Raw genomic sequence first — 26,748 nt, forward strand, 5'->3', positions numbered from 1 at the left:
GGTGGGGCTACCCATGCGTCCCTCATTAGCTTGCCAAAACTCACTAAGTGGCCCTCGGGCCGAACTAATTGCTTGCCCCTGAGTTAGGGTAACCATATTTCCTAGATTTGGGAAGCTGCCCCAGCATCCCAGCCCTAAATGGTAAATATACCCTAAAGCAAGAGCCAGGAACATGCGGGTGTGTTCCCACCAATGTGGGACTTATACTTCAATTTTCTCCAGGGAGCCCAGCCAGTGGGCAGTTCCCTGGACCAGACTCTGCTAGGCTGCAAGCAGAGTTACTTGCACAGTAAAGCATGGGGTGGAGGAACCGCAAACTGGTTGCCTGGTCCATTCCTGGGAACTGTGGAGTCAGGGGTTGGGGGGGAGAGGGGGTGTCCTGCCTGGTCTCACTCCTGGGAGCTTCTGGGTTGGAGATATATGTGTGTGTGCACACGTGCATGTGTGTCCTGTCCTGGTCCTGCTTTTGGGAGCTGTAGTGGGTTGGGGATGGTGCATGCACATACACCATGCTGTCATGCCTAGCCCTGCCCTCTGGTACCCCCATCCCAGATTTCCCTCAAATGATTATGGTTACCCTAGATAAAGTCAAGCTTTCAGATATAAAGTATCCTTTCTCACCCACAAAAGTCCTTGCCTCACATTAAAGGTTGTTGTCTTGCCCTGGTGGGTCAGACCAACTCTCAGGATCTCAATATTGCACTGTTAGACAGGAGGGTGACACAATTGCACATATATAAAACATGCACAAATCAATTAGGTAAATACACACACACTCTACCAGCTCAGACACACACACATCCAAACCAGCCTAGGCACATGCATATTTATTACCAATTCAAGCACATACACTGTATACCCCAAAAGTTAGACACAGATCACTAATTCGTATATCATGCACACAATGCCATTATATATACACACACAACACCCATACACACGCGTTCAAAATAACCAGTATAAGTTCATGCACACCTGTCACCAGTTTAAGTCCATACATGCTACATACACCAAATTGAGACAGAATTAGTTACCAGTTACCAACACCTGCACATCCAGTACACATACGTGGATTACTAATTCATATACCGCACACACAATGATATGTATATGTATGTATGTGTATTCACTAATTCACACACATACCACCCACCTACACACAGGTGAGTTCCTAAGTTGGGTGTTGTGACGTGTATGTATGCATGTGCTTGGTGTACTTGGGATACCTGGGGAAAGGTTAAGGTAAGAAAGAAGTGTAGGGAGTTAAAGTTACCAGGACCAGGATTAGAACCAGTAGACTACAGGGGCCTGAGCTGAAGAACTGAGGCTGGGGGTAACTTTAGGTTAATTGATCTTAATTGATTAAAAGACAACACCCAAAGCCTGCAGAACAGGGAAGCATGCCACACAGAGTCTGGGACTGGAGCCAGAGCTACAGGGGGAGCTGAAAAGGTAGGTGCTGGAGAGGGAAAGTGGGATTAAGGGAAAGTGTGGGTGTTAAAAAGGGGCTCTGGGTGTGGGGGAGCCAGAGGATAGCTCCGAGGCAGCTAGAGAAGTTGAAGACTGGGGCAGTAGGTGCTGGGAGCTGGAGAAAACTACAGGAGCTGGGAAGCTGCAGGGGGGGGAGCCCGAAAACAGAGAAATGGACAGGAGAAAAATCACAAAAAAAGCAGCAGGAGAGACTGAAAGGCAGCAGGGGCAGAGGGGTGGGGGGCTGAAACTGACAGAGACAGACTGGAATTTAAGATAACGAAGGGACTGGGATTCAGGAAAACATGACTCAACTTGGGGTTGCAAGTGACAGTGGTTTTATTGAACAGGGGAGATGGTGACACAATGCCAAATTGGTTCCCTTGCACCAACACACACAATGGCAGCAGGGGTTAAAGAGGCTTGGTGCAGGGGCTAAAGTCCACTGAAGTCCAGGAGGAGAGAGAGAGAGTCCAAATTGTAGGAGGTGTACAGGTAGTATCTACCTATCCAGGCTGGAAGGGATCCTTGTCCTGTAGGTGTTGCCCAGAGGGGAGTCACGGGCAGGGCCTCTGGGTGGATAGGTGGTGTGAGCATGGTGCTGTTCCAGATGTAAGTGGCATTCCCACTGGGTCTGTCTTCACTGCTCCTTTTTATAGGGGCAAACCTTGTGTGACCCTAGTGACAGGAGGCATGCCCAGGCAAGGGTTAGCCCTTGATGTACTGAGCATGTGTGCTCCATGCAGGGATGTGCAGTTTTGCGTGTCTGTAATGGTGAGAGTTGCTGGTTTTGCAGGGAGGGTCCTTTGTCTTTCAAATGCCAGTCTTGCCTCTGTTCCTGGGTGGTCCGTGGTTCCTGGGCGAATCAATGCGAGGTGATGGTCCAGTCATTACAGGCCATTCAGTAGAGGCCTGCTACCATTGTATTTCAATCATTTCCAATCACACTCATTCATCGGGGAACCAATTTACATGGGAGGGGTAGGTGACTCATACAGTTGCAACATGAGATGCCCAGGCAGAGGACAGAAGATGGAGGCTTGACATAAAAAAAGAAAAAAAAAAAAAATAGAAACTTGACATGACTTTGGTTCACTTACAAACACAGGCCTAAACCATACAATATCCATATGAAACAATACAAATCAATATGAAAATGATGATAATACAATATAAAACAGTAAAAATCAATACAAACTTAATAATTATACAATATAAAACAGTGGATATCCAAAACCAAAAACTTGCTACCAAAATAGAAATGTTTAAAGCTTATCCTAAGTTTGAGCTCACTTATACTTATCTATAGGGAATAGAGAGGGAGAGAAAAAGTCAGAAATGGTTGGGGAAGGGGAGGGAATGCATTTTAAAATAAATACAAAAAAAACCTGGGGGTTCTGTTACAGGTGAGTGTTAGTAATTCCCCTATGAGGGAATATGCAAAAGCCAAAATGTAGCCAGTTTGCAGTTGTATGTGATTCACTGCAGAGGATTCTTTAGTAGGAGTGAGAACAAGTTATATTATTATAAGAATTGCCTCACTGAAATAAATCATTTTTCTAGTTTCCTCTAAATACTACTCTGAAGATGTAGGGCAAAACACGATGGACAGCTCCCTAGGGTAACTTATCCCTCTGGATCCTTTTGTTCACGCTGCTCTCCAGGGAACTCTTCTCCCCAGGACCAGAGTGCCTCTGTAGCCCTGGAGCCAAACCTTTATACCTATTAACTCTACCCCCATCCGATCACCAGATCCCTGCTTCTAGGAGCCAGGTGCAGGGGTTCCTACTGAGCAATCTACAGGCTTGCCTCTCCACAGCCCTCCTCCCTACCAGTAGACTCTCCTAGTCAAGTACCTCTGCACTGCCTTGCAGTCAAGCCAGCCTTTCTTCAAGCTGCCCTCCACACTGTCTTGCAGCCCCTTCAATACCTGGATCTACACTCAGGAACAGGGGTTTCTTATTGGCTCAGTTATTAGCAGTCTGCTCAGATCTGCTGCAGCCACTATTTAACCCACTGTCTGGAGCTCAGCCCTTGTAGCCTATCTATCTCATTTACCAGCTTGCTTCAGGTAAGTGGCCTGCAGCTTTGGAGCTACTACTCCTTTCTCCCTTTCAGCTGCCCAGTTCTCACTGTTGGTTTTCACTCAGCTGTCTTCCTCTCTTAAAGCGGCAAGGGTTAGGGGCCACTGTTACACCACATCATTCTCTTGTTTACCATTCATTACCTGTAGAAACTGGAATGCCTAATGGCTTTCACTTCTTAGAGGGCATGAAGGTAGATTTAAAACGTGTTTATGTAACAAAAATACACAAGTTGGCTTACAAAAACAACTGTTTAGGTGAAACCAACTGAACACACATTTATGCTGCTTCTGTTCTTTAGTCCAGTAAGGTTGGAGATACCAGATGAGATCTTCAGCTGATATAAATTAGTGTTTTGGCGTCAATGAAGGCACAGTAATAAATACTGACTGGGGATCTTTCCTAGTAATACCCTGGCAGAATGTGTGAACCAAATCAGAAGCGCTCTTTTTGATTAAAGAAATGCCACCATATGGCCTATTCTTTTGTATTTTTCATGATGGGAAAACAAGCCTAAGATCCACAACAGCATGACAGGTAGGACAGAGAAGAAAAGAAGAACTTCCATTCTAATGGTGATAAACCAACAACCAAAGGTATAGCTTTGTAATTACTATATAGTGACAAATAAATATCAGAATTATGCAAATCATACCATAAAAACTTCAAAATACTGTATATGCCTCTCCTAAGAATGCTAACAAAGGTTCCAGGTAGTGCCATTTGCAAAGGTGATTTTTGTGATATGGAAAAATAGAGGAGGAATTAGACCAGGGGTGGGCAAAATACAGCCTTCAAGGCCATTCTATCTGGCCCATGGGGCCCCTAAAAAAATTTTGAAAATTAAAATTTATCTGTCCTTGGTTCCTGTCAAAAATGACAGGAACCAGGGGCAGTAGGACCCAGGGGAACCCTCGGCAGGCTCCTGCAACAACAGGGCCCACCTGGCCCCACTCGCCACAGCTGGAAGCCCCACCAGGACCATGGACCATGTGGCTGCACTGGCGCAGGAAGCCCAGGTAAGAAGGGCAGCGGATGGGTGGGCAGGGAAGGAGCTGGTACTGAGTGCTGGGAAAAGCGGCCCCTTGCCCGCCCTATGGCCAGAGCTCCCTGCTGCAGCCACTCGCAGCCTATGTGGGGTTGTCCTGAGCAGGCACAGGCAGCCACGCATGGGCTGCGAGCGGCTGGAGCAGAGAGTGCCAGCCACGGGGCAGGCGAGGGGCCGCTTTTCCCCGTGCTCAGCACCAGCTCCTTCCCTGCCAGTGAACAAGGGGTCAGGGCTGTGTGCTGCCCCCCCGGCCTGTACCACAGGGCTGGGGAGGCACTGGGTGTGAGCAGGTGCAGGAGCAGGGCCTACACCAGTGTCCCAGGGCTAGCACCAGCAGGGCCCAGAGCAGGGCAGTAGGGGTCCAAGGTCCAGGGTGGCAGGGGCTCTATGAAGCCAGGACAGCTCCCCGCTCTCCCTATTAGTACAGCCCAACCCCACAGACACCTGCCAGCCTGCGCTCTGCTCTGGGCCACACCAGTGCTGGCCCTGGGACATTGGTTCCAAAACATTGGGACATTGGTCCCAAGATGGTGACCAGGGGCGGGGCACCTGTCAGTGTGTGGGGCTACATGCGGCCCTCAACAGCTTGCCAAAACTGTGTAAGTGGCCCTCCACCCGAAATAATTGCCCGCCCCTAAACTAGACTATGATTCCAGCTCACTCCACTTGAGCAGCTGGCTAATAGATTAATTGTGGGTGCTGCTAATGACTGCCTAACAGTTTAAGAACTCAGGTTTATTTACCTCTGCAAGTTACTGTGCTCAGAGATGTGCTTGTCCACTGTTCCTAAGAATCTGAGCTTTCCAGCATGCTTTTAATGTCAATAGATGAGGATGTTTTAGACTAAATTAATGGGAACATAACAGTACATTCTAATGAAAAAGGACCCTTGTGCAAAAGGCCCTACCAGGTTCCCTCTCTTATGCTACTAGGGGCTGAGGGCAAGGGGGTGGGGGGAAGAAGTCCCACTGCAGCACCTCTACAAATCTTAGCAGGTGGCAATGACATGAGACATTTAACCTAGTGAGCTATGCATATTTCTTTCTTCACTGAGCATATGGAATACAGTTTCCTGACTCTGGGGTAAATGTGAAGTGACTGCCAAAATAGTTGATTCTCTTCTCACTAGAGAGCTATTTACTATGGGTTGATGCAAAGAAACTGCTGGTATAATGCTTTGCCTAATTTCACTGAGACTATTTACATGCTTGAACTCAGAAGACAAGGCCCTGCTTTCACTTAAGAAGTAGTTTCTCATCCTCTTTTTTTTATTTTTATCAGAAAGCAGAAACTTTCTTGGGCAGCGAATATGAGGAAAAGGTCCGTCCTTGCATTGATCTCATCGACTCTTTGAGAGCCCTTGGAGTAGAAAAGGACCTTGCTTTGCCAGCAATTGCCGTGATAGGAGATCAGAGCTCTGGAAAAAGCTCAGTCCTAGAAGCACTGTCTGGTGTTGCTCTTCCTAGAGGCAGCGGTAAGAATTTACCTTGTGGTTTTTCATTTCTGAAGCATCCAGCATTTGCCGGGGTATAGTGTCTTAAAAGGAAACTGAAGGACTTTTTTGAAAGAGACAGGAAGCCTCTGTGACCTGGTAGGTTGAGCATGGGCTGGGCGGCAGAAGAGATGCAAAGGCTCTGCAAAGGACTTTTCACATGATTGTTGACAGTTCACATCATTCTCCTGATCCTAATTGACCTGTTTGAGCAAAACAGGAATAACAGCAATGGTCTTACACATCTTTGAAATGAACTCTGAGATTTCTTGGGGTGAAAGCTCATCTAAAACTCCTTAGAGTTGGCTCTAAGGACTCATACTGCAAAGAACGTTAACTATGAGCCCCAATACTGTGTAACTGAAAAGTAGCAGTGGTGTCTTTTGAATATGAGATCACATTTGCAATTGTAGTTAAATAGCTTCCCAAGGGGAAGGGAATATTGCCTTTCAGTCTTTATATATGCACTGGCCAATTGCCCATCAAGAATGATGGTTGGGGGGGGAGGACAGCAGACAGGGATGGAGCCCCGTGCCCTGCCCCCCATCCCCTCCCCCCAGTCTGTCTACTGTCTCCAGGGATCAGGGCAGGAGGGTCAAGGCCAGCTGCTCTGGCCTCACCTTCCCCACCCCGCCCCAGCTCTGTCCCCTGTGTCCCCACTGTCATGGCAGCAGGCTGCCTTCTGTCAGAACACTTCTTTGCACTCTGATTGGCTGTTTGTCAGCCAATCAGAGCGCAAATAAAGCGTTACAGTCAGACAGACAGACTTAGGCTTTTACAATACGGAATTGTGTTTCTGTAATATTGCAGGAATTGTTACCAGATGTCCTTTAGAGCTCAAACTGAAGAAAAGCCATGTTCCAGAAGACTGGAAAGGGAAAATAAAGTACAAGGAGGTAGAGCAAGAACTATATTATCCCTCAGAAGTGGAGAAAGAAATAAGAAATGGTAAATATACCCTGAGATACAAGTGGCACTGGTATACTTTCATAGATTTCATAGACATTAGGGCTGGAAGGGACCTCGGAAGATCATCGAGTCCAGCCCCCCGCCCAAAGGGCAGGACGTCAGCTGGGTACTTGATCCTGTCTGGGGCAGCAGGAGAAACTAACCAGGGGTGCTCAGCCTCCCAGCCTGCTGGCCAAATCCAGCCACAGGCCCAGTGTAATCTGGCCTGCAGGGGTCCCCATGGATCCTATGGAGAGCTATATGAGTCATGGTCTTGTGCACTAGATTGGGAGTGAAAGGCCCAGTCCTGGTGTGTGGGGGCTGCATGGAGACCCTGGAGTCTGATTCTAGCCTGGAGTCTGATTCAGGTGGGGTGGCATGGAGCCCTGTGCCACCTCTGCCCAACAATGATTGGGCTCTAGGGCCTTGCATTGCCTCTGATTGGTCACTGCACGCCAAGATCAGACCTCAGGGACCCACTCTATTCCTCCCTGGGCTCCAGCCAGGTGGCAGTGGTGTGGGGCCCTGGGGCCCAATTTCTGGCCCACGGACTGCCCTCACACCAGTCATTTGGTCCATGGGGCCAAAACTGTGAGCACCACTGAACTAGACTATTTCTTGAAGTTCCTTCCAGGTCTATCTTCTGCAATTCTGTGGCATACTTTTAATCTGGTAACTTTCCATGGTCCTGAGTCTACAACGTGTCACTGAGAGGTGCTTCAGATGAGTCAGAGTTGATGGCTGTGCCTGCCTTAAAGCCCAGGAGTTTATTGCAGAAGGGAGGCCTATGTTTTCAGTGGCATCAGCAAAATGGGCATTTACTCTGACATTTTGGAAATTTGTGCCTAGATAAGAGGACATCATCACCAAGGATCTTGGGTTTTCTCTGTTTAAAAATCACAAATTCTCTAATTAAAAAAAACAAAACTCTTTGATTAAAATGAAATGCCACTGTATACAGGTATCAATTGAACACAACGTTTTATTGATATATTTACAATTTTAACCAATTTGGAAGCCTACCTATGCCTCAATCACTATAATAAAATAAATCCTAAGTACCTATAAATTCTAGTATTTGATTTTGGGTTCTTTATCATGGAAAATCAGAGCCTCTTCTACTCTCTTCCCTCACCAGGATGCAGGGCCAGGCCCCTTACTTCCAAGCCACAACCCCCTGGCCCTGCCAGTTCCCCTCATTCCTTTCCAGCAGACAGTCAGCGACCTGGGGGGCATCCCCCCATGGCCAATCCCACCGACCCGGAAGTGGCAGCAGTGCACCATTGGCACTTCCAGGCATGCCGCTGATGCTTCCAGGTGAGTGCGATCAGCCATGGGGGGACCACTTTTCCCGGCGCCTCCACTCCCTGGCTAGCGCTCTCAGGGGGGCACCAATGCTCTCACCTACCTGGGCATGCTGGCGGTCAAGAGATGCACATGCACCTCCTATACATTGCCACTAGAGCTCTCTCACTCAACCCTGCCTGGCCTTCCTCTGCGCTGCCCCGGCAGGTCCCACCTGCTGCACTGTAGAGGCCCCAGGGAGAGGGCAGCAAGGCAGGAGGCCTGAGCCTGCAGGAAGCAGTCCACAGCTGCCCCTGCCCTGTGCACAAATCTGGAGGGCACAACTCCATCCTGCTCCCCACCCTGTGACTGTGCATTCAGGCCCCAGGCACCAAGACCTACACCCCACCTGGCTGGGCGGCAGCAGCAGCCCCAGCCCTGCCTAATTTTGTCCAACTCCTTCCCTCCCTCATTTCCTCCCTCCCTAAGAAGTCCTCAATCCCCCCTTCCCTCCCGCCAGACTTACCTGTGGGAGCTGCTCTCCAGGCTGCCTGGTGGCCATGTGCATGTGTGAGTGCCCACAAGACAGCCCCTTGAAGGCTGGAACACTTTGCAAAAGTGGAATATCCTCATGTTTCTCTGTTAAAATGAAAAAATATGTATTTTTCTCAGTCAAAAGGGGATATCGCATTTTTTTTCCCATTTTTCTGTGGGAAACGGAAAACCTGGATCCCTGATCATCACCTACTAATTTCTGTGGCATCATGGGTGTGCTGGGCACTTTACATTTAGGTAGAAGTTCTTGACTGTGGATGGCAAGCAGGTAGTTAGTACCATACTGCTCTCTGGTCCTCATATTTGTTTTTTTTCCCTGTAACTTTAACTATAACCATGGAGATACAATGAGCAATTTACAGTCCTCCAGCATCCCTAGATACCCTTCTCCCACACCCAGAGTAGGGATCATACCAAGGTATCCTGGCTCCTAGCCACACCCCTGCTTACCTGCCTTTTAGTGGCAAGTCAGAGCTGTGCAGGCAAGAAATGGTTTTAACCATTTTAACCTAAACATGTGATGTTCTAACTTTACACCGCTTAATATTCCACAGATTTAGTATGGCCTAAGTGTAATGTGTAATTTCAGCCTGATTAGTTGAAAGGAAAGTACCATTTAATGGAGGAAGGGACTTCTTGAGCCCATTGTCAAGAGAAACAAATTCTAGTACTATGTCCTTTTTATTTCAAAGCAAGTTAGCCAGTCTGAGTAAATACTAATGATCTCCTAAATCTTTGATTTTGTGTCTTATACCTTGTAGCCCAGGATTTAATGGCTGGCAAAGGAGTGGGCATTAGCCAAGAACTAATCTCCCTAGAAATCAGCTCTCCATATGTTCCAGATCTGACCCTAATTGACCTCCCAGGGATTGCAAGAGTTGCTGTGGGGAATCAGCCCCAGGACATTGGAAACCAGGTAAAGCACGCAGCAGTTCCAGGCTGGGAAGCTGATAAATTATAGCAGTACAGTTGAACATGTCTTGATCCCTAAGTATGAAGTTTTGCCAAAGGCACATGACTGAAACATATTAACTCTCCCAAAACTAGTTAAGCTATAAAGAAAACAACATGATTATAGTGGAGGAAGTGCTAGTAATAGGGAAGATGATTGTATGTTGTATATGAAGCAAGTTGAGGGGAAAAAGCCTTGCGTGCATAGCTATAAGTATGCTTGGAAATCCCTGTGTTCTCCCCAAGAATTGTGACGGAGTACAGAATTAGGAAAAAAGGGCACATGAAATCTTGTATAATGTCTCTCTCAAGTATATAGTTGGTCCAATAAAAAATACCATCAAAACAAACATTACCACTACCATAAGTTTCCATACCCGATTACAATTGTGTGGCCACAAATCTCAGATATACCATACATAACAGGAATTCTGCACCTCATTCCTTGCCATGTAATCAACTTTTGTGACTTAATTTCATTCCATTACAGATCATAAAACTTATTAAAACATATATTACCAAACAAGAAACCATAAATTTGGTGGTGGTACCCAGTAATGTAGATATTGCAACTACAGAGGCCCTAAAAATGGCTAATGAGGTGGACCCTAATGGGGAGAGAACTCTAGGTAAGTAAAAATATGCCCATTTACAAAGAAAATGGAGTGGGGTTGGGTTATGAAAAAAATCCATATTAAAAAAATGGTTGGTAATAAACCCTGGGGAGATCAATCATTTTCTTTTGTACTCCACACCTATGTTGCTAAAAGAGAAAAAATGTATATTAGAACCTACAGTGGAAAAGTAGCAGAGGATACGGTCCTGTGCTTTGGCTGTGGACATATTTGAAATTCATACAAAATCTTCTCATTTATTTTTTGTTTCAGATAAAAATGTCAGATGCTCTAAGCACAAATCCTTAAGGGACTACCAAAAAAAAAACCCCCACAGCATTTTTAATCCTTTCTTGTGTGAAATGAAGTAGTATAACTAGATGAGAACCAGTGGTGCGCTAGCGCCAGGTGCTGATTTAGAGGTGGCACCAGAACTGTGGCCCCTGGTGAGTGCACATGGTAGCAGCAGCAAGGGGTATGTGAGAAGCCTGCACCATGGCAGCAGCGGGGAGGGTATGGGGAGTCAGCACTGTGACAGCAACAGCTGGGGACTTTGAGTTTCTGGAGCCAGGTAAAATCCTCAGGGACTTAGCGCACCGCCCCCCCTGCTCTCTGGCATTTCTAATTATATGTTTACTAAAATGTTGGGAGTTATGCCTCTTCTGTGTTCCTGAAAATGTCTATTCTAAAACTTTCTGATTTGTGAATCATAGAAAATTAGGGTTGGGATCTCAGGAGGTCATCTAGTCCAACACTTTGCTCAAAGCAGGACCATCCCCAAATAGATCATCCCAGCTAAGGCTTTGTCTAGCCAGGCCTTAAAAACCAAAGATGGAGAGTCTACCACTTCTCTGGGTAACCTGCTCCAGTGTTTTACTACCCTCCTAGTGAGAAAGTTTCTCCTTATATCTAACTTCAACTTCCCTTGCTGCAACTTGAGACCGTTGCTCCTTGTTCTGTTATCTGCCCCCACTGAGAACAGTCTAGCTCCATCCTCTCTGGAACCACCCTTTGATGTGCAATCCACTGCTGTTTGGATTAGGCTTTGTGTCACATCTGCATCCAGCCCCTCTGGCTTGTCCCGTCCACATGCACAACCATCCCAAATGTGAATTCTCAGTGAGTACTCTTTCTCCACTGACCAGACATTGTATGTCTCCAGTGTGAGTGGCTGTAGTCTTTGATGCCTAATCAGTAATTACCTGACTGGCTAAATATAAAAATGCAATTATATCAAATATCAGGGTTCATACAAACGTAAAAAATAAGACTAAACACAGTTGAAAATTAGCTACGAGCAGAGACCTAACACTCTATTAATAAAACTAATTCAGGAAAACATCTACACATGAGATTCCATGAAAACTTCAAAGTATTCCTACTTTTGGGATGGGTTCGTGACAATCACCTGATCCTTAATTATGAAACCAAAGGTAGCGCTTCCTTCAAAAAGGTGTGTCAGCCCTCTGCAAATAATAATTCTCGTGTTGCTTTTCAGGAATTCTGACCAAACCAGATTTGGTGGACAAAGGAACAGAAAGAACTGTTGTTGACATAGTCCGAAATTTAAGTGTTCCTCTAAGGAAGGGTTATATGATTGTAAAGTGTCGTGGACAACAAAACATCAATGACAAGTTGACCCTGGCTTCTGCAATTACAAGAGAGAGAGAATTCTTTGAGGAGCACGAACATTTTAGGTTGGTTTTTAAAATTGATTCACGCTGATTAGCTTACAGAGTTTTCCCTATTAATTGGTAGGGGGGAAAAAGGTAAAGTAAACGTGATCAGCACAATTTTTTTCAGTAGTAAAGCCTAGATTACATAGGGATTGGGTACAAACAAGAAGGTTATCTGTCTGCTTATTCTCCAGCTAAAACAGGTAGATCTTGTTTGCGTCACTGGATGAAACTGGTTGGTATTTCACTAGCAGTAAAATACTGCTTCTTGTGGAAAGGTAGAAGAAGAAGAGGGACTATGACTCAGACCAAGGACAGATACCACATTTGTGTCAGGAAATATGCCCCTTTCCTGGCACAAAAAGTGAGTTTATGGGTGTTCAAGCAATTTATGGCAGAAAAAGCAAAGTAATTCCACTACAAATGGTTAGCCATTTATTTCAACCAGCAACCTCTCTCAAGAGAGACGTTTTTAGGACCACGTGTACTATCTGTATGCTTACACTTGGTGATATAAAGTCTCTAGGACCCTCAGTATCCTACAATCCCCCACTCTCCCTACCCCTCAAAATGGGAGGGAGAGGTAGGCAGCTCAGTGGCAAGAGGAAAGGAGACTGGACAGTCACCTCGCTGGGGTCACTTGACCCCAGTTGTCTTTTCCTGCCTGGTGCAGGGGGACTGGACCCGATGATCTACAAGGTCCCTTCCAGCCCCTTACAATGTATGAATCTATGAGCTGCTGAAGAACCCTACTGGGGTCCTCACTTGAACAGTCCCAGGACACTTTTGGGACTGTTCAAGCAGTGTTGCCAGTTCCTGCCACTCCTTGTACAATTCCAGAAAGTCCCAGGATTGTATGAGAGGCAGCAGGAATTCCCTCACCCTAAGTCTATCTTCTCCCCTTCTTTGACCTTCTGCCAATCAGCAGAGCAGATGGAGCAGACAGGCATAAGTTTGGGGAGCAGGATTTTTCACTTTGGTACTCTAAACAGCAATATAATCACTCTCAGCTCCTGCAGAAAGGAGATCCACAACTGAGTAAGCCTATCTTTATGAGAAGAGGCTGAGGAAACTAGGCTTATTTAGTTTAGAGAAGAGAAGACTGAAGGGGGGATTTAATAGCAGCCTTCACCTACTTGAAGGGGCTCAGAAGAGGATGGAGCTGGACTCTGCTCACTGGTGGCAGATGACAAAACAAGGAACAGGGGTCTCGAGTTGCAGCAAGGGAAATTTAGGTTAACTATTAGGAAAAGCTCTCTCACTAGGAGGTTAGAAAAGCAGGTTGCCCAGAGAAGTGGTGGAATCTCCGTCTTTAGAAGTTTTTAAGACCTGGGTAGACAAAGCCTTGGCTGGGATGATCTAGTTAGTGATGGTCCTGCTTTGAGCAGGGGGTTGAACTAGGTGTGACCTCCTGCAGTCTCGTCCAGCCCTAATTTTCTATGATTCTGCAATTCTATACCACCTCTGTGATGAGTCTAGAAGTACTGCCAAGAAACAAAACCTGCTCACTTGCACCCACTTCATACATAAGTGCAAATATTGCCCAAGATCTAACTAGCCCAGTATCTTCTCTGAGAGGGGTAAATACTAGCTACTTTAGATCATTCATGCCAAACTCATCCAACCAAAACTCATTCCAGCTCCACAGCCACTCCCATTGGCCAGATGACATGGCTTTGTGCTCCAGATCCAGCCTGCAAGGTTCTTCATGAGACAGAAAATTTGGTGGCAGGATGAGCAACAACAGCATTTTTTGCCACAGATCTCATGGGAAGCCCTGTAGGGATATTGTTATGGCTTCACAAGTTGGATCTGACCCGTAGGCTGGGTCTTTGATACCCTGCTTTAAAAGAAAAATATAAGAAACAGGGTAGAATGAGTCATACCTGTCATACTCTCCCATTCACTGTAAGTAGTTTGTATCCCTAATTGTTGTATTTAATAGCCCCAGTGGACCTGTCCTTTGAATATCTGTCTATACTTTTGGCCTCCACATGTTAATTATGCTAAAGAGGTATTTCCTTTTGTTTGGTTTAAATGCACTTCCTGATAATGTCATGAGGCACTCTGTAGTTCTTGTAAATGACAGTTCCCTGTTTATTATTTCCACATCTTTTATTATTTCAAAGATTTCTCTCATATTCCTGTCTTAGTCATCTCTTTTTCCAAGCTGAAGAGTCCCAGTCTGTCCAGTCTCTCCACATATGGAAGCCATTCTGTACCCTGCATCTTCTTCATTGCCCATGTCTGTACCTCTTCTCTAAAAAGAATCAGTTCAATGCACAGTGGCAGTCAAAAGGCAAAACACAAGGTTAGGAATCATTAGAAAAGAAACTGAAAACAAAATAGAAAATGTCATTGTGTCATTCCTGATACACCTACCTACTGAATACTGCATGCTGTTTGAAATGATTCTTTTTAGAGAACATTCCACAGTGGTTAGGTCTCTCCAGCCTGGAGAAGAAATGACTAAGGGGGAATATCTGACAAATCTATAAAATCGTGAATATTGCAGACATACAAAAAAACTAGAACTCTTGATTCCAAAAAGATACCTTTTATTAGACCAACTGGGAAATCACAAGAAAATTGTCCTTCTCTGCATGCTTTCAGGTTCAAAGTCCCTTCTTCAGGCTCTGGGAAAAGTATAGATGGTACAAGATGGCAAAAAGTCCCCATAGGTAGGAAATAAACTTCATTTTTGCACAGAGGGAGCTGAAGATGGAAGGCTGTCCGTCTGGGTCCATGAGTACAGGAATTATGTAGGAAAGCAGAAAAGGGAATGCAGATCTTCAGTGCTGCTGTTCAGTGCCTTAACTATAAGGCCCTTCTTCGTTCCTTAGGGTAGATTTCTGAAGTATATAGAAGTGTATAAAAATATGAAAGTAGTTGCATAATAGAAGCGCAATGGGTATTATATGGCATTCTCAATATAACAAGCAAAAAAGTGAAAAATTAAAATTATTTAGAATTCAAAAGGCAGTTAAAGAGTAAATTATTTTGTACGAAAAAGAAAATGGTCTTAAACAAAAGATCCTCTTGAAGCATTTTGTCAAGTTCAGTGACTTAGACGAGGGGGTGAACAGCACCTTATTCAAATTCGCAGATGACACTAAGATGTGGGGAGAAGTGGGCACACTAGAAGGGAGGGACAGGCTGCAATTGGATCTGGATAGGTTACAGGGGCGGGCAGATGAGAATAAGATGGGATTCAATTCTGACAAGTGCAGGGTACTGCACCTAGAGAGAAAGAACCAGCAGCATACCTACAGGCTGGGGAACTCCATTCTTGTCAGCACAGAGGCAGAAAAGGATCTTGGAGTCATTATAGACTGCAAGATAAGCATGGGCCACCAATGTGGGGATGCAGTCAGGAAGGTTAACCTCACCCCGTCATGCATTCACAGATGGATCACAAGCAGGTCCAAGGAGGTGATCCTCCCCCTCTATACGACATTGGTCAGTAGGAGTACTGCGTCCAGTTCTGGGCACTGCACTTCAGGAGGGATGTGGACAACATCAAGAGGGTCCAGAGGAGGGCCACTCACATGATCAGGGGGCAGTAAGGCAGACCCTATGAGGAGAGGCTACAAGACCTGAACCTGTTCAGCCTGCACAAGAAAAGGCTGGGAGGGGATCTGGTGGCTGTCTATAAACTTGCCAAGGAAGACCAACAGGCAATGGGGGAGTTCCTGTTCCCCCGAGCACTACTGGGCGTAACAAGGAATAACAGCCATAAGTTGATGAAGAGTAGATTCAGACTATACATTAGAAGGCACTACTTCACAGTCAGGGCTGCTAGGATCTGGAACCAACTTCCAAGGGAAGTGGTGCTTGCTCCTACCCTGGGGGTCTTCAAAAGGAGTCTAGATAGACACCTTGCCGGAGTCATTGGACCCCAGCATTCTTTCCTGCCAGGGCAGGGGGTCGGACTTGATGATCTGCTCAGGTCTCTTCCGACCCTCCCTACTATGAAACTATGAGAGCTGTGCTGAGTAGCTCTTTGATGTGCAGATCAGGTAGAATTTCTTCCCTGGAGTTGTCAGATGGTGTTAACCAGGTCTTCAGTGGGTTCATCACAGTAGTTTATTAATTCATATGAAATCCTTTGGGATAAAATAAGCTCTTATGTATACTGCAAGTATAAAAAGGTATTATTTTATTGTATATTATTTTATTATATATTATTAAAATTTATTATTTTATTGTGTTTTATTATTTTATTGTATTCTTTAATCTCTTTCAGCATTCTTCTGGAAGAAAAAAAGGCTACTATCCCTCTTGTGGCAGAAAGACTTACACAGGAACTGATAGATCACATTAATGTAAGCTATCAAATTAGAACTACTGGTTCTTTGGAAAGGTATTTGATAAGGCACAAAATGAGAGAATTTTTTTTTAGCTCCTTTGCCAGGGTATTTATTTTGCTGGACAGACCTTTCTGAAACCTTAACTAGCTTCTAGAAAATTGAACATAACGGGAACTTTTTCTCCCACAAATACGTATTTTGTAACTAGTGATTAGGCATAAAGCAATTTACATGCATTTGTTACATATGGTCAAACAAAAAGGAAATTTTTTTATTTAATTATTTAACAGTGGGTTATTAGTGACTGTCTGAATGTACCTCTGTGCCATTACCTAGGTAGATTAAAAAAAAAAAAAAAGATTGATACTTAACTAAAGGTTCCATGGACTCTTACCGTGGGTTAAAGTTTAAAAAAAAGCAAAAGAAAACTTGGCCTCACTTTGTTAATATACAATGACAATGTACGTTGTTAACTAGTCAATGAGCTGTTTTTGTTTCTTTTTTTTTTTTTTTCTTCAATTCTTTCCTTTTTATTTTTCCTGACCTTCAGAAATCCCTGCCAAATTTGGAAAAGCAAATACAGCACAAACTCCAGGTTGCAAGCAAAAAGTTACAAAAGTGTGGCCTAGGCATACCAGAGACAGCTGAAGGGAAGATGCTCGTTCTAATAGAGGTAAGTATAAATGTGGATTTAGTAATACATTTGAATAAAAGGCAAATTAGCCTTTGGAATCAAGAGTATATTAGACGTTCAACTCTTTGTAGACTGTGTGGTCATGAAACCACCAAATAACTATACGCATATCCACATGTGTTTTTGTTAATTTTAGAAAATTAAACCATGCAACATTACTGTTAATTCTCATCTTTAGCAACCCAGGATGCAAAATGAACCAGATTTAAAAAAAAAAAAAAGACACTTTTTTTTTTTTCTGTCGTGCAATTATCAGCTATCATAATTGAAGGGGAGCATCCAAGCTATCAGTGTCCTGAAGCATGTCCTGGATTATAGAGTATACTGCATTAAGAAAAAATACTGTGGGCATCAAAGCTAAATAGAAGGTTTACCCAATTAAGATCCAGCTCTACAAAGCTATATCCAACAACAATATTTTGCCCTGAATAGCAGTAATTTTTAGAAGTAACATTGTTTGCCAACTGTACTTTAACCAAACCAGGTAGTCCTAGAATTAATATACGAAGCCACTCCTTAGACAATGAGACCGTTAGGATTGGGGTTACACACTAAAACAGGGCTGACCAACATGTAGCACTGGATAGCCTTTTTGGGTGGTATGAAACAGATTAGAGAGAGAATAGGCAGCACAATGGCAGATAGAGAAGGAAGCAGAGCAGCAGATTGGGCAGAAGAAAGGGATCTGTGTGGCATATGGAGCACGTGGAACCAATTTGTGGCATGACTACCAAAAAGGTGATGCCCCACTGCACTAAGTTCTCCAAAATTTTACTTATGGGGCCTTTATTTAATACATCCACTGTCTTGTGAATCATTGACCCCATTTTTGTAACAACCCAGCATCTCATTACAGCAATTGCTTGCATGGTAAAATAACATTAAGAATTACCATTTGTTATCTGTATTACAATTGCATTTAAAAGCTCAAGCACAGATCAGAACCCTTTTACACTAGGTAGTGTACATATGAAGAGAGAGATTTTTGTTCCCTGTGCAGCCTAGACAGGACAGACAAAGAGTACAAGGAAAACTGGTACAGGGAGATGAGTGATAGTGTTGAAGTGATGTAATTGTGATGGTCCAGGAAATATGCAAGACGCAAGGATTTTTGTGGGTTATATCTTTTATTGAACCAACTGCATGGCTGGGATAATTGATCCAATAAAAGACCACCATAATTCATCATTAAGACACAAAAATTAGTGCCTCTCAGAAAGATGAAATAACTTGCCTGGTGCTACCCCCACAGGGAACTGACAAATCTGGGAATATAACCAAGCCTAATGAGTCTTTGGTCTCATAAGCTTGTTCAATGGCTAAAATACTGCCCCATCAGTCCTTCACGTATCACTGACAAAAAAGGTGCAGATCATCAGCTGTTCAGAGTTCACAGCTTGAGTACCAGGGCTGAAATACACATCCTATGACCTTTGGCTGCATCTCAGAATGTCATTTCCATATTTCCATGTACAAGCAACTTGCAGTACATGAATGACAGTTTTGCCAGGGAATAGCATGCAACTTTTCACCCTTTATTTCCCCTCCCGACTGTAAAGTTTTGCACATGTACCATAATCACTAATTACTCAAGGTCTGCATTAAGTCTTGTAGTTATTTTTAAATGGCAGTTTCCCATCTCTTTACAGAAAATCAAGCTCTTCAATCAGGACATCATGAATGCAGTGCAGGGAGAAGAGGTTTGCACTAACAAAGAGAGTCCTAAACTCTTCACAAAAATTTGAAAACTCTTTAATGAATGGGAAACAGATATTAATAACAATGCACTGAATAGTAAGTACTAAACTTTGGCACTGCGCCTTCACAAATTCCTAGCCAAGTCAACAGGCTCAATGTGTACACAGGTCAGTTTATAGGAAATAATTTATCTTTGTCCAGGATTTTTTCCAGTAATGAGAGAGAGGAGTTCACAGTGATAATTTCATATTTGGAACCAAGCTTGTTTAAATTTTAGGAATGTTCAAGTCCAGAGTGTGGTGTGAGCCAATTGCTGTTTTTAAATGACCTCTAATCCCAGTACAGTTCTAATTGAAATAGTATCAACCCTGAAAGCTAATACTAATGAAAGTGAACCCTGAAGTAACGAAAGTTTAACTCCAAGGACGGTTTTCTGCTGATTGTTTCTAAACTTGTCAGTGGGTTGACTGACAAAAATAATAGATGCAAGTAAAAAATCTGCCATAAAATTACATGGGTTATTAATCAGTCTAAAGATAAATGTAGTTCTTATTCCATGAAAAGCAGTGTTACTGTTGAACTTGATTTTAGGTTCTGCATTCAGAAGCATCTCAGGGAATTAAGTGCCCAGCTTCCTTATGTCCATTTGATATCTCATCCTATTATATACAACCCAGACAATTCAGAGTTCTTTAATGCACTGACTCTACCTCTGCCTCCTAGATAATATACAAATCTAGAAAGAATTTTCTCAACCACTCACAGAGCATATCTGTAGCAAGCAATCCTACAGGTCAAAACTGTGCATCTACTACCATTGTAACCCAAGTGCTGCTGTAGCTCTTCTTCATTCCAAAGAGTAAATATAAGGCCACTAAGTAACAGTATAAATCCTAGATTTACCACATTTTTGTAGTGTAAAAATAAAAATTCTGGAATCATCTGAGATAACAGTGCTTCTGTTTTAATGCTGTAGTGAAAGACCTCATGAAAGAAGAAATTTTGAAATTTGAAAATCAGTATCGGGGAAGAGAGCTCCCAGGATTTATCAATTACAGAACATTTGAGACCATTGTAAAGGAGCAAATTGGGTTGCTAATAATTCCAGCTACTACAGTGCTGAAGAACACAACTGGTGAGTTTCATTCTTTGAATTTCTTATGAACTTTGACTATAGTTGTGGTACTGATTACGACTTTTAAATTTACTTAGCACTAATACTTAGGACAAGATTTTAAGTGGCATGAATCAAAATAATGATAAAAGTAATTCATTGAGTGCTGCTATCTGTTTTAATACTAAAACATTACATACCAATGTAGCCATTGTTTTGGATGAAATCTATAAATGTGTATATTCTATGAAATATCAAGATTATTCAATGAAACAAAGAATATCTGTTTCTTTAAATGTAGGTAAGAGATGAAAGAATTTCTGCTAAAATTATCCTTCATATTAATTTCCACATTACATCAACACCTTGAAGCTGGTATATTTTTCATAGATTGAGCCCTGAAAGAGCCATTGTGACCTCCTGTGTACTGCAGATTACAACACTTCCCTGAATTAATTTCTATTTCCACTAAAACCTATATATATTATAAAAACATGCAGTCATAATGGAGAACACACAACTGCACTTCATTCAGAAGGAAAAGCGGGGGTACTTGGAAAGTGCGCCACTGTCCCACGTACCCCAGTGTCTCCGCACCACCACCACATACCCCCTGGGGCCTTCCCAAGTACCCCCCGGTTGACAACCCTTGTTCTAAAGGTTAAAAGCCCTCACTCTTTGAACTTTGCACCTGATTTTAAGATTGAATGTGTCTAGCTTCACCTTTCAGCCATTATATTAGGTTAGAACTTTCTCTGCTAGATTGCATATCAAAGATCAAATAGTGAATGTCAAACACCTGCTCCCCAGGGAGAAATTAAGTCTGCAAACAAATCACCCCTTAACTTCTTTCCTGAGATAAACAGATTGAGCTCCTTGGCCATGTCCACATGCACGTGGATGTTTGGTTCCCTGGGGACAGCTAGCAGCGGCATGCCTTGTGCCACTGCTAGTTGTCCCTGAGGAATGCCTGTGCCACGTGCCCTCTGGTGCATGGTAAGTTACTCCAGGTGGAGGAGGAGAGGTTGGGGTCAGCACTGGGCTGGCTCCAACAGCCTTACTTGGGGTCCTGGAGGCCTCCTGGGGCTACAGCAGCAACAATCCTGCCTTGCAGAACCTGACCAGCAGCTGGAGTGTGGCTCTGGCTGGCCAGGTTCTGGTTTTGAGTAGCGCACGCTGCCCACATGTGCACTGCTCCACTTTTTTTTCCTGCAGGTTTTTAAAAACCTCTGCTCCCTTGCAACATGGAGAACAGCTGAATGTGCACTACGTCGTGCCACAGACATATCTACAGCACCACATACTACACAGCTGCGCTCGTCTGCACATGGCCCATGAGTCTGTTACTAAAGTCTTTTTTTAATCAGTCTTGTGACTCTTCTCTGAACCCTTTCCTTTTTAACAACATCCTTCTGGGACAATGTATGCCACAGAGGCATAGCAAGGTAGCTCCGTTCCTGGGGTAGCCACAGCACTTAGGGCAACACCAACTGCCACACTGCCTACGAACAGTGGTGCAGTCAGCCACTGGTAGCTAGCTTTCTGCTCCCTCCCCCAACACAAACGTGGTTCCCAGAGATGCTACCCTGGTTATCTGACCCTCAGTTACATTACTGATATGGCAGACCTGTAAAACATTCCAGCAATGGTTGTACCAGGGCTAGATACAAAGGCAATTTGATATTCCCTAGTTTATATATCTAGGAATACAGGACTAGTATCAACTTCCTGGGCCTTCAGGTACGGTCTTCTGCATTTACAGAGCTGTTTGTATCAACAAAACATCTACTTGAGCACACCACAGACACAAAGCACCAAAATGAAAAAGCTATCCTGCACCCTATGAAGGGCTCAGGAAAGACAGAGGTGCCTGAGCTTGCATTCAGCTGATTAAATACACAATTCCCCAGTCCTTTTAGTGGGAATCAAGTTCCTGAAATATGTAAGGGCTCGGTATATGTTTAGTGGAAGTGTTATAGATTTTCAAGGCTGAGATTCACAACCAACAAATGGGTTGGACTTTTACAGGTGTTTATGTGATCACATGCATTGTTAGAGTAGAAGGGATTGAAAATATTTGCAATTTGTAAGACCACAACATAATATTACCAAATGTTCATACTAGACAGAAAATAAGTGCACTGATCAAGAAGCTTTCAAATTAAAACCTGCTTTAAACTGAATCTGAATGCAATCTGCCAAGGTTTTGCATGGTTCTTTCTTATGCTCATGCCATTAACTTATGATTTCCTTCTGATCACAGATTCAGAGAAGTTTAGGGCTGGAAGGGACCTCATGAGATCATCAGGTCCAGCCCCCCTCATCTTTTCTTTTTTTTTTTCTTTTCTTCTTAGACCTTGTACGAGATGCTTTTACTGAAATTGCTGTGAAACACTTTGATAATTTCCTTGCTCTTCACAGAGCAGCAAAGGTAAGGAGCTACATAATGTGTCTCTGACCCAAGTCATAATTAATGGTTTATGTTTAAATCCAGGCTTATTTCTGGCCAATCTACCATGTAGCTGTTTTAATTGCTAATGGATTCTTCTCAATGTTATTATATTGAGAAGAATATTCTTATTATAAGAGAGTGAATAGCATATAATGGAGTTTTATACAGTGAACAAATAAAAGTAAAGATACTGAACAAAGTGCCATAGGCTATGGAATTAGAGTCCGATTCCAATCTTGAAGGAAGTGGACAATCATCACTTTCCCTTTATCAGACCACTTCTGTGGCGACTGATTTCAGTGCTCCCCTTTGTTGTTGTTGAGGCAGTAGATACAGATGGTTGGGTTGTACTTCCTTTTATAGGTTGCTGAGAGGTGATAGGTCTCAGATGCTAAAAAATATCTTCCCTTTTTAATGACAGAGTAGCATTGAAGACCTAAAACAAACACAAGAAGAAGCAGCTGAAAATATGATTCAAACCCAGTTCAAAATGGAAAGAATTGTCTACTGCCAGGACAGACTTTACAGTGGAGCTTTAGAGGAAGCTAGGAGGCTTCCTCAATCTACTCAGCGTTTCCATTCGTCTTACACTCTGGATTCCCCAAAACAGTATTCCATTAACGAAATGACTTATCACTTGACTGCATACTTCAAGGTAAGTCTCTCTCTTTTCTTTTCCAATCAATCTTGCTTTGTAAAAAAGATATACTCATGGAAAAAGTAGGGAGTCCAAATAAAGGGAAGGAAGTCTTCTGGCAAATATTGAATTGGTAGTATGCACAGAAGACTTATGCCCACAACGAACATTAAAAACATTCCTTCTTATTGCTTTTTGGTGCTTGTTCTCACTGTGGTTCCAAACCTGCAGTGAAACATAGTGTAATCACTTGCAGCTAGGCATCATGGTAGTCTTACTGCTAAGAGTAATACTATATTGAGAAATCATATGCTACAGTCATTCTAGGGTAGAGATACTGGAGACAGATTTAAATGAACCAGCTTGGGGTATGTTAGCAGAATATATGTGACAGCACAAAGGTCAATAAAAGCTAATTTTACTCTTCTGGGTTTTATGTGGCCAGGGCTAGACTGTGTAAGCTTAGGTAGCTATTGTGTCATAGGCTGTCTGGCTTAGTAGTTAGGTTACCAGAAGAGGGACAGAGACAGAGGCAGAATCCAAAACAGAGGCCAAATCAGGAGGTAGGAAGCGGGACCATGTTACCAGATCTAAGGGGTACTGTCACGGCAGGGTCCTGTAGGAGGGCCGTGATCTCCTTAAGGCCCTCTCTCCGCGCCAATTCGGCCCAAGGGCACCCTCGATTCTCGCCCGCCACGTCTTTGCTGTTTAGTATATGTTGGGAGGCTGCCTTACGACTCCCTGGGCACGGATAGCTGGGACCTCTGTCCCCGTATGTTCCCGGACCCCCTGGGGGTCTCCCGGTATGATGGGTGCTCCCCAGGCACCCTAGCCTTATGGGCTACACGTGGCTCCTACCACCCCTAATACCACGCCCCAAGCTTCGCAGATGTGATAGACGTTGGTGTGTCTCACTATACGTACACTGCCCCCCCTTCTCTGGGGCCTTCTCTCATAAGGCACTCCCCTCTTCGGGGCTCGCCGTGCCCACCTTGGGCTTCCCAAAATGCTGCCCCCTTCTCTGGGGCCTTTTCTAGTGCTGCCCCTCTTCTCTGGGGCCTCCCCTAAAAGTGTCGTCCCACTTAGGGACGCTTGCTCGCTTTGGGACTCTATATCGAGCCTCTGGTCTTTCAGGCCCACCACGCTGCTTCCCCTTTTCCAGGACGCTGTGCTGCTAACCCCTTTTCCTGGGGCCACCACAGCACCCTGCCCTTCTCTTGGGTTTTCTGCAGCGCTAGCCGGTTACTGGGCTCATCATGCCCCTCTCGGGCTCCTCACATATTGCCCCTCTCGGGCTCATTGTGCCCGCCTTGAGCTTCTTGATAGTGCCGCCCCCTCTTCGGGGCTCACTGTGCCCACGCTGGGCTCCCTAATAAAATCTCCCCTCTCTCTGGGACTTGTTGTGCCCACACTGGGCTTCTCTAGAGTGCGCTCCCCCTTCCTGGGGCTCGCCACGCCCACGCTCAGGCTTCCTAGTAGTGCCCCCTCCTGGGGCTCGTTGTGCCCACGCTGGGGCTTCTCAAAATGCCCCTCTCTGGCGCTGGGGTCTACGCACCCCGTAAGTTACGCCCTTACTGGCGCCGGGGTCTACGCACCCCCTTGTGAGTCCCTGATGAGGCCTCCTCCAACCCCTTATAGCCTCACCCAAACCACCGGTGTAATAGCAACAATGCAAATGCAAAACACAAGCCTCTAAGCTATAACATAACTATAAGCCGCCTGACTACAACTTAGCATCATGGCTCAAGCCTCCAGAGCTATCATGAGCTATACTTGCGATCAGGCTTCTACCCATAACTCAACTGAAGGAGCTCCTGCCTCTCCAGCTGCTGGCAGGGAACTGCCAGCCTGGCCTTGACTCTTGGCTTTATAGGAGCCAGGCCCTGCCCCCTACAGGCAGCTGACTCTGATTAGTTGCCCCGGCAACCCACAGCTGTACTCCCTAATCACCGCTAGGGCTCCCTATGCACTGCCAGAGCTTTTCCTCTGGCAGTCTTCCCCTCTCTAGGAGCGGGGCAGCGAGGTGCGCTGTGACAGGTACCAAATCTAGAGACAGAGTCCAAAGTACAGGCCAAGTCAGGGTTCAGGAGCCAGAGACCAAGTTACTAGATTCAAGAGAAAATCCAAGAAGCCAGAGGCCAGGACCAGAGCTGAGCAGGGTCAGGAAATCAAAGAGCACTGGGTCAGAGAGGCTTACCAGAGCAGACCCCCAAAACTGTTGGCCAGCCAGCAATCTATGGCCACAGGTGGAACCAAATGGGGGAGGCCTCTCCCCAGGGGCCAACCAAGAGCTCCAAGCAGTGGCCAGCCAGGACCACCAGCTGGGACAGGGCTGCCAGGAGACACCCCAGGCAAGTGCAGCCAACCAGGAAGTCAGCCTAAGCTGGGCTGCCTGCCAGGGCCCCTAACAGCTTGTTCTAGAAGCTGTAAACTGAACAGCAGTAGTTTCTCTGTGTGTAGCATAGACAGACCTGAATTTCAATCTGGTAGCAGGTTAAATGGAAGGAAATGTCTTATTTTAGTGAAATATACTGTTATATACTGTTTCCCAGCCTCAGCTAAGGAAAACTCTAAATATGATGTTTGTGAATTGCAGAATCAATCCCATTTTGTGTATTTCCTTGCACATCCTTCCCCCTTGATTTTAAACCTATGAATTCTCTTCTCTTAGGGGGCAGGTAATCGACTCTCCACTCAAATACCTTTAATTATTCGTTCCTATGTCCTCAAAGACTATGGTGAAAAGTTACAGAATGCTATGATGCAACTTTTGCAAGATAAAGACCAGTTCAACATACTTCTTAAGGAGCGGAAAGACATGTCCAGTGACAGGACCAATTTGAAGGAAAGTATTAAACGTCTGAGAGAAGCTCAACAACATTTAGCAAAGTTCTCGATTTAAAGTAGCCATGCTTAAGCAACGGCACATTTTCTTTCGTTTTTATGCCTGAATCTTTGGAGTTGGTGTTCAGTTAGATGTAGGATTTTATTTTTTGTACGGTGTGTGTATTTTTGCTGTAGAGACTCATTGGAGACTCCTGTTTGGTGAATTATCCTGAATATGTTAATAAATAGTTGAAGTATGTATGTTTTCTTTTATATGGTGTGTCATTACTTCAGCCTCATTACTCTTTGGTTTATCTTGGAAGCAGACAATACATTTCTGAAGACATACTTGTGGGAGCCGAGGGTGGTCTAAGGCTATGGCCAGTAGCCTGGACCGTCAGGTGGGGTTTTTTTCCACGACGGAGTAGAGTTAGGCACGGAAGCATATTGGTTTTACAAAGAAAGCTCTACTTACACTGCCGATGGTCACAGTGCAGGAAAGAAACTTGCTTGAGTTGCAGTTGTGCACAAACAAACACAAGTGAGATCTCTTCCGAACCGCACCGAGATGAGTCGTTGATGTATGACTCCGCACGAACCGAAATGCCAACACGGGGGATACGTCAAATTTCCATAATGACGGGGAGTGGCTAGAAACTGATCAGGCCCCTATGTCCTCCTCCAAGACACACGTGGAGTTTGCTAGGCTCCACAGAGCACTTGGAGTTCCCCACAAGATGGTTGTGGAGTCCTCCAACTTGGGCGGAAACTGCTCTAACCTTTTATACGGCTAGCGAGCCAATTGCTAGCCGCCACGTAGGAATACTTTAGAATTGACCAATAGTGGGACACTAATTTGCATGTGTGTGGCGGGAATTCTTTGCACCGGGGATTT

General features: G+C 44.6%; 1 protein-coding gene across 1 annotated transcript; it reads left to right on the forward strand.

Moving 5' to 3' along the window:
- The first annotated feature begins 408 nt into the window (after positions 1–408).
- On the forward strand, positions 409–26,126 carry LOC102568887 (interferon-induced GTP-binding protein Mx1-like). Its single transcript, XM_059720752.1, is given in 13 exon segments — positions 409–4,150; positions 5,884–6,076; positions 6,905–7,042; positions 9,643–9,797; positions 10,323–10,461; positions 11,945–12,143; positions 16,369–16,447; positions 16,983–17,105; positions 18,776–18,920; positions 19,801–19,959; positions 22,293–22,369; positions 22,812–23,045; positions 25,699–26,126. Coding segments are annotated over 13 exon segments (1,938 nt in total). The 5' UTR covers positions 409–4,084; the 3' UTR covers positions 25,930–26,126.
- The last annotated feature ends 622 nt before the right edge of the window (positions 26,127–26,748 follow it).

Source organism: Alligator mississippiensis, chromosome 1 (assembly GCF_030867095.1).
Source record: "Alligator mississippiensis isolate rAllMis1 chromosome 1, rAllMis1, whole genome shotgun sequence".
Taxonomy (NCBI): Eukaryota; Metazoa; Chordata; order Crocodylia; family Alligatoridae; genus Alligator; species Alligator mississippiensis.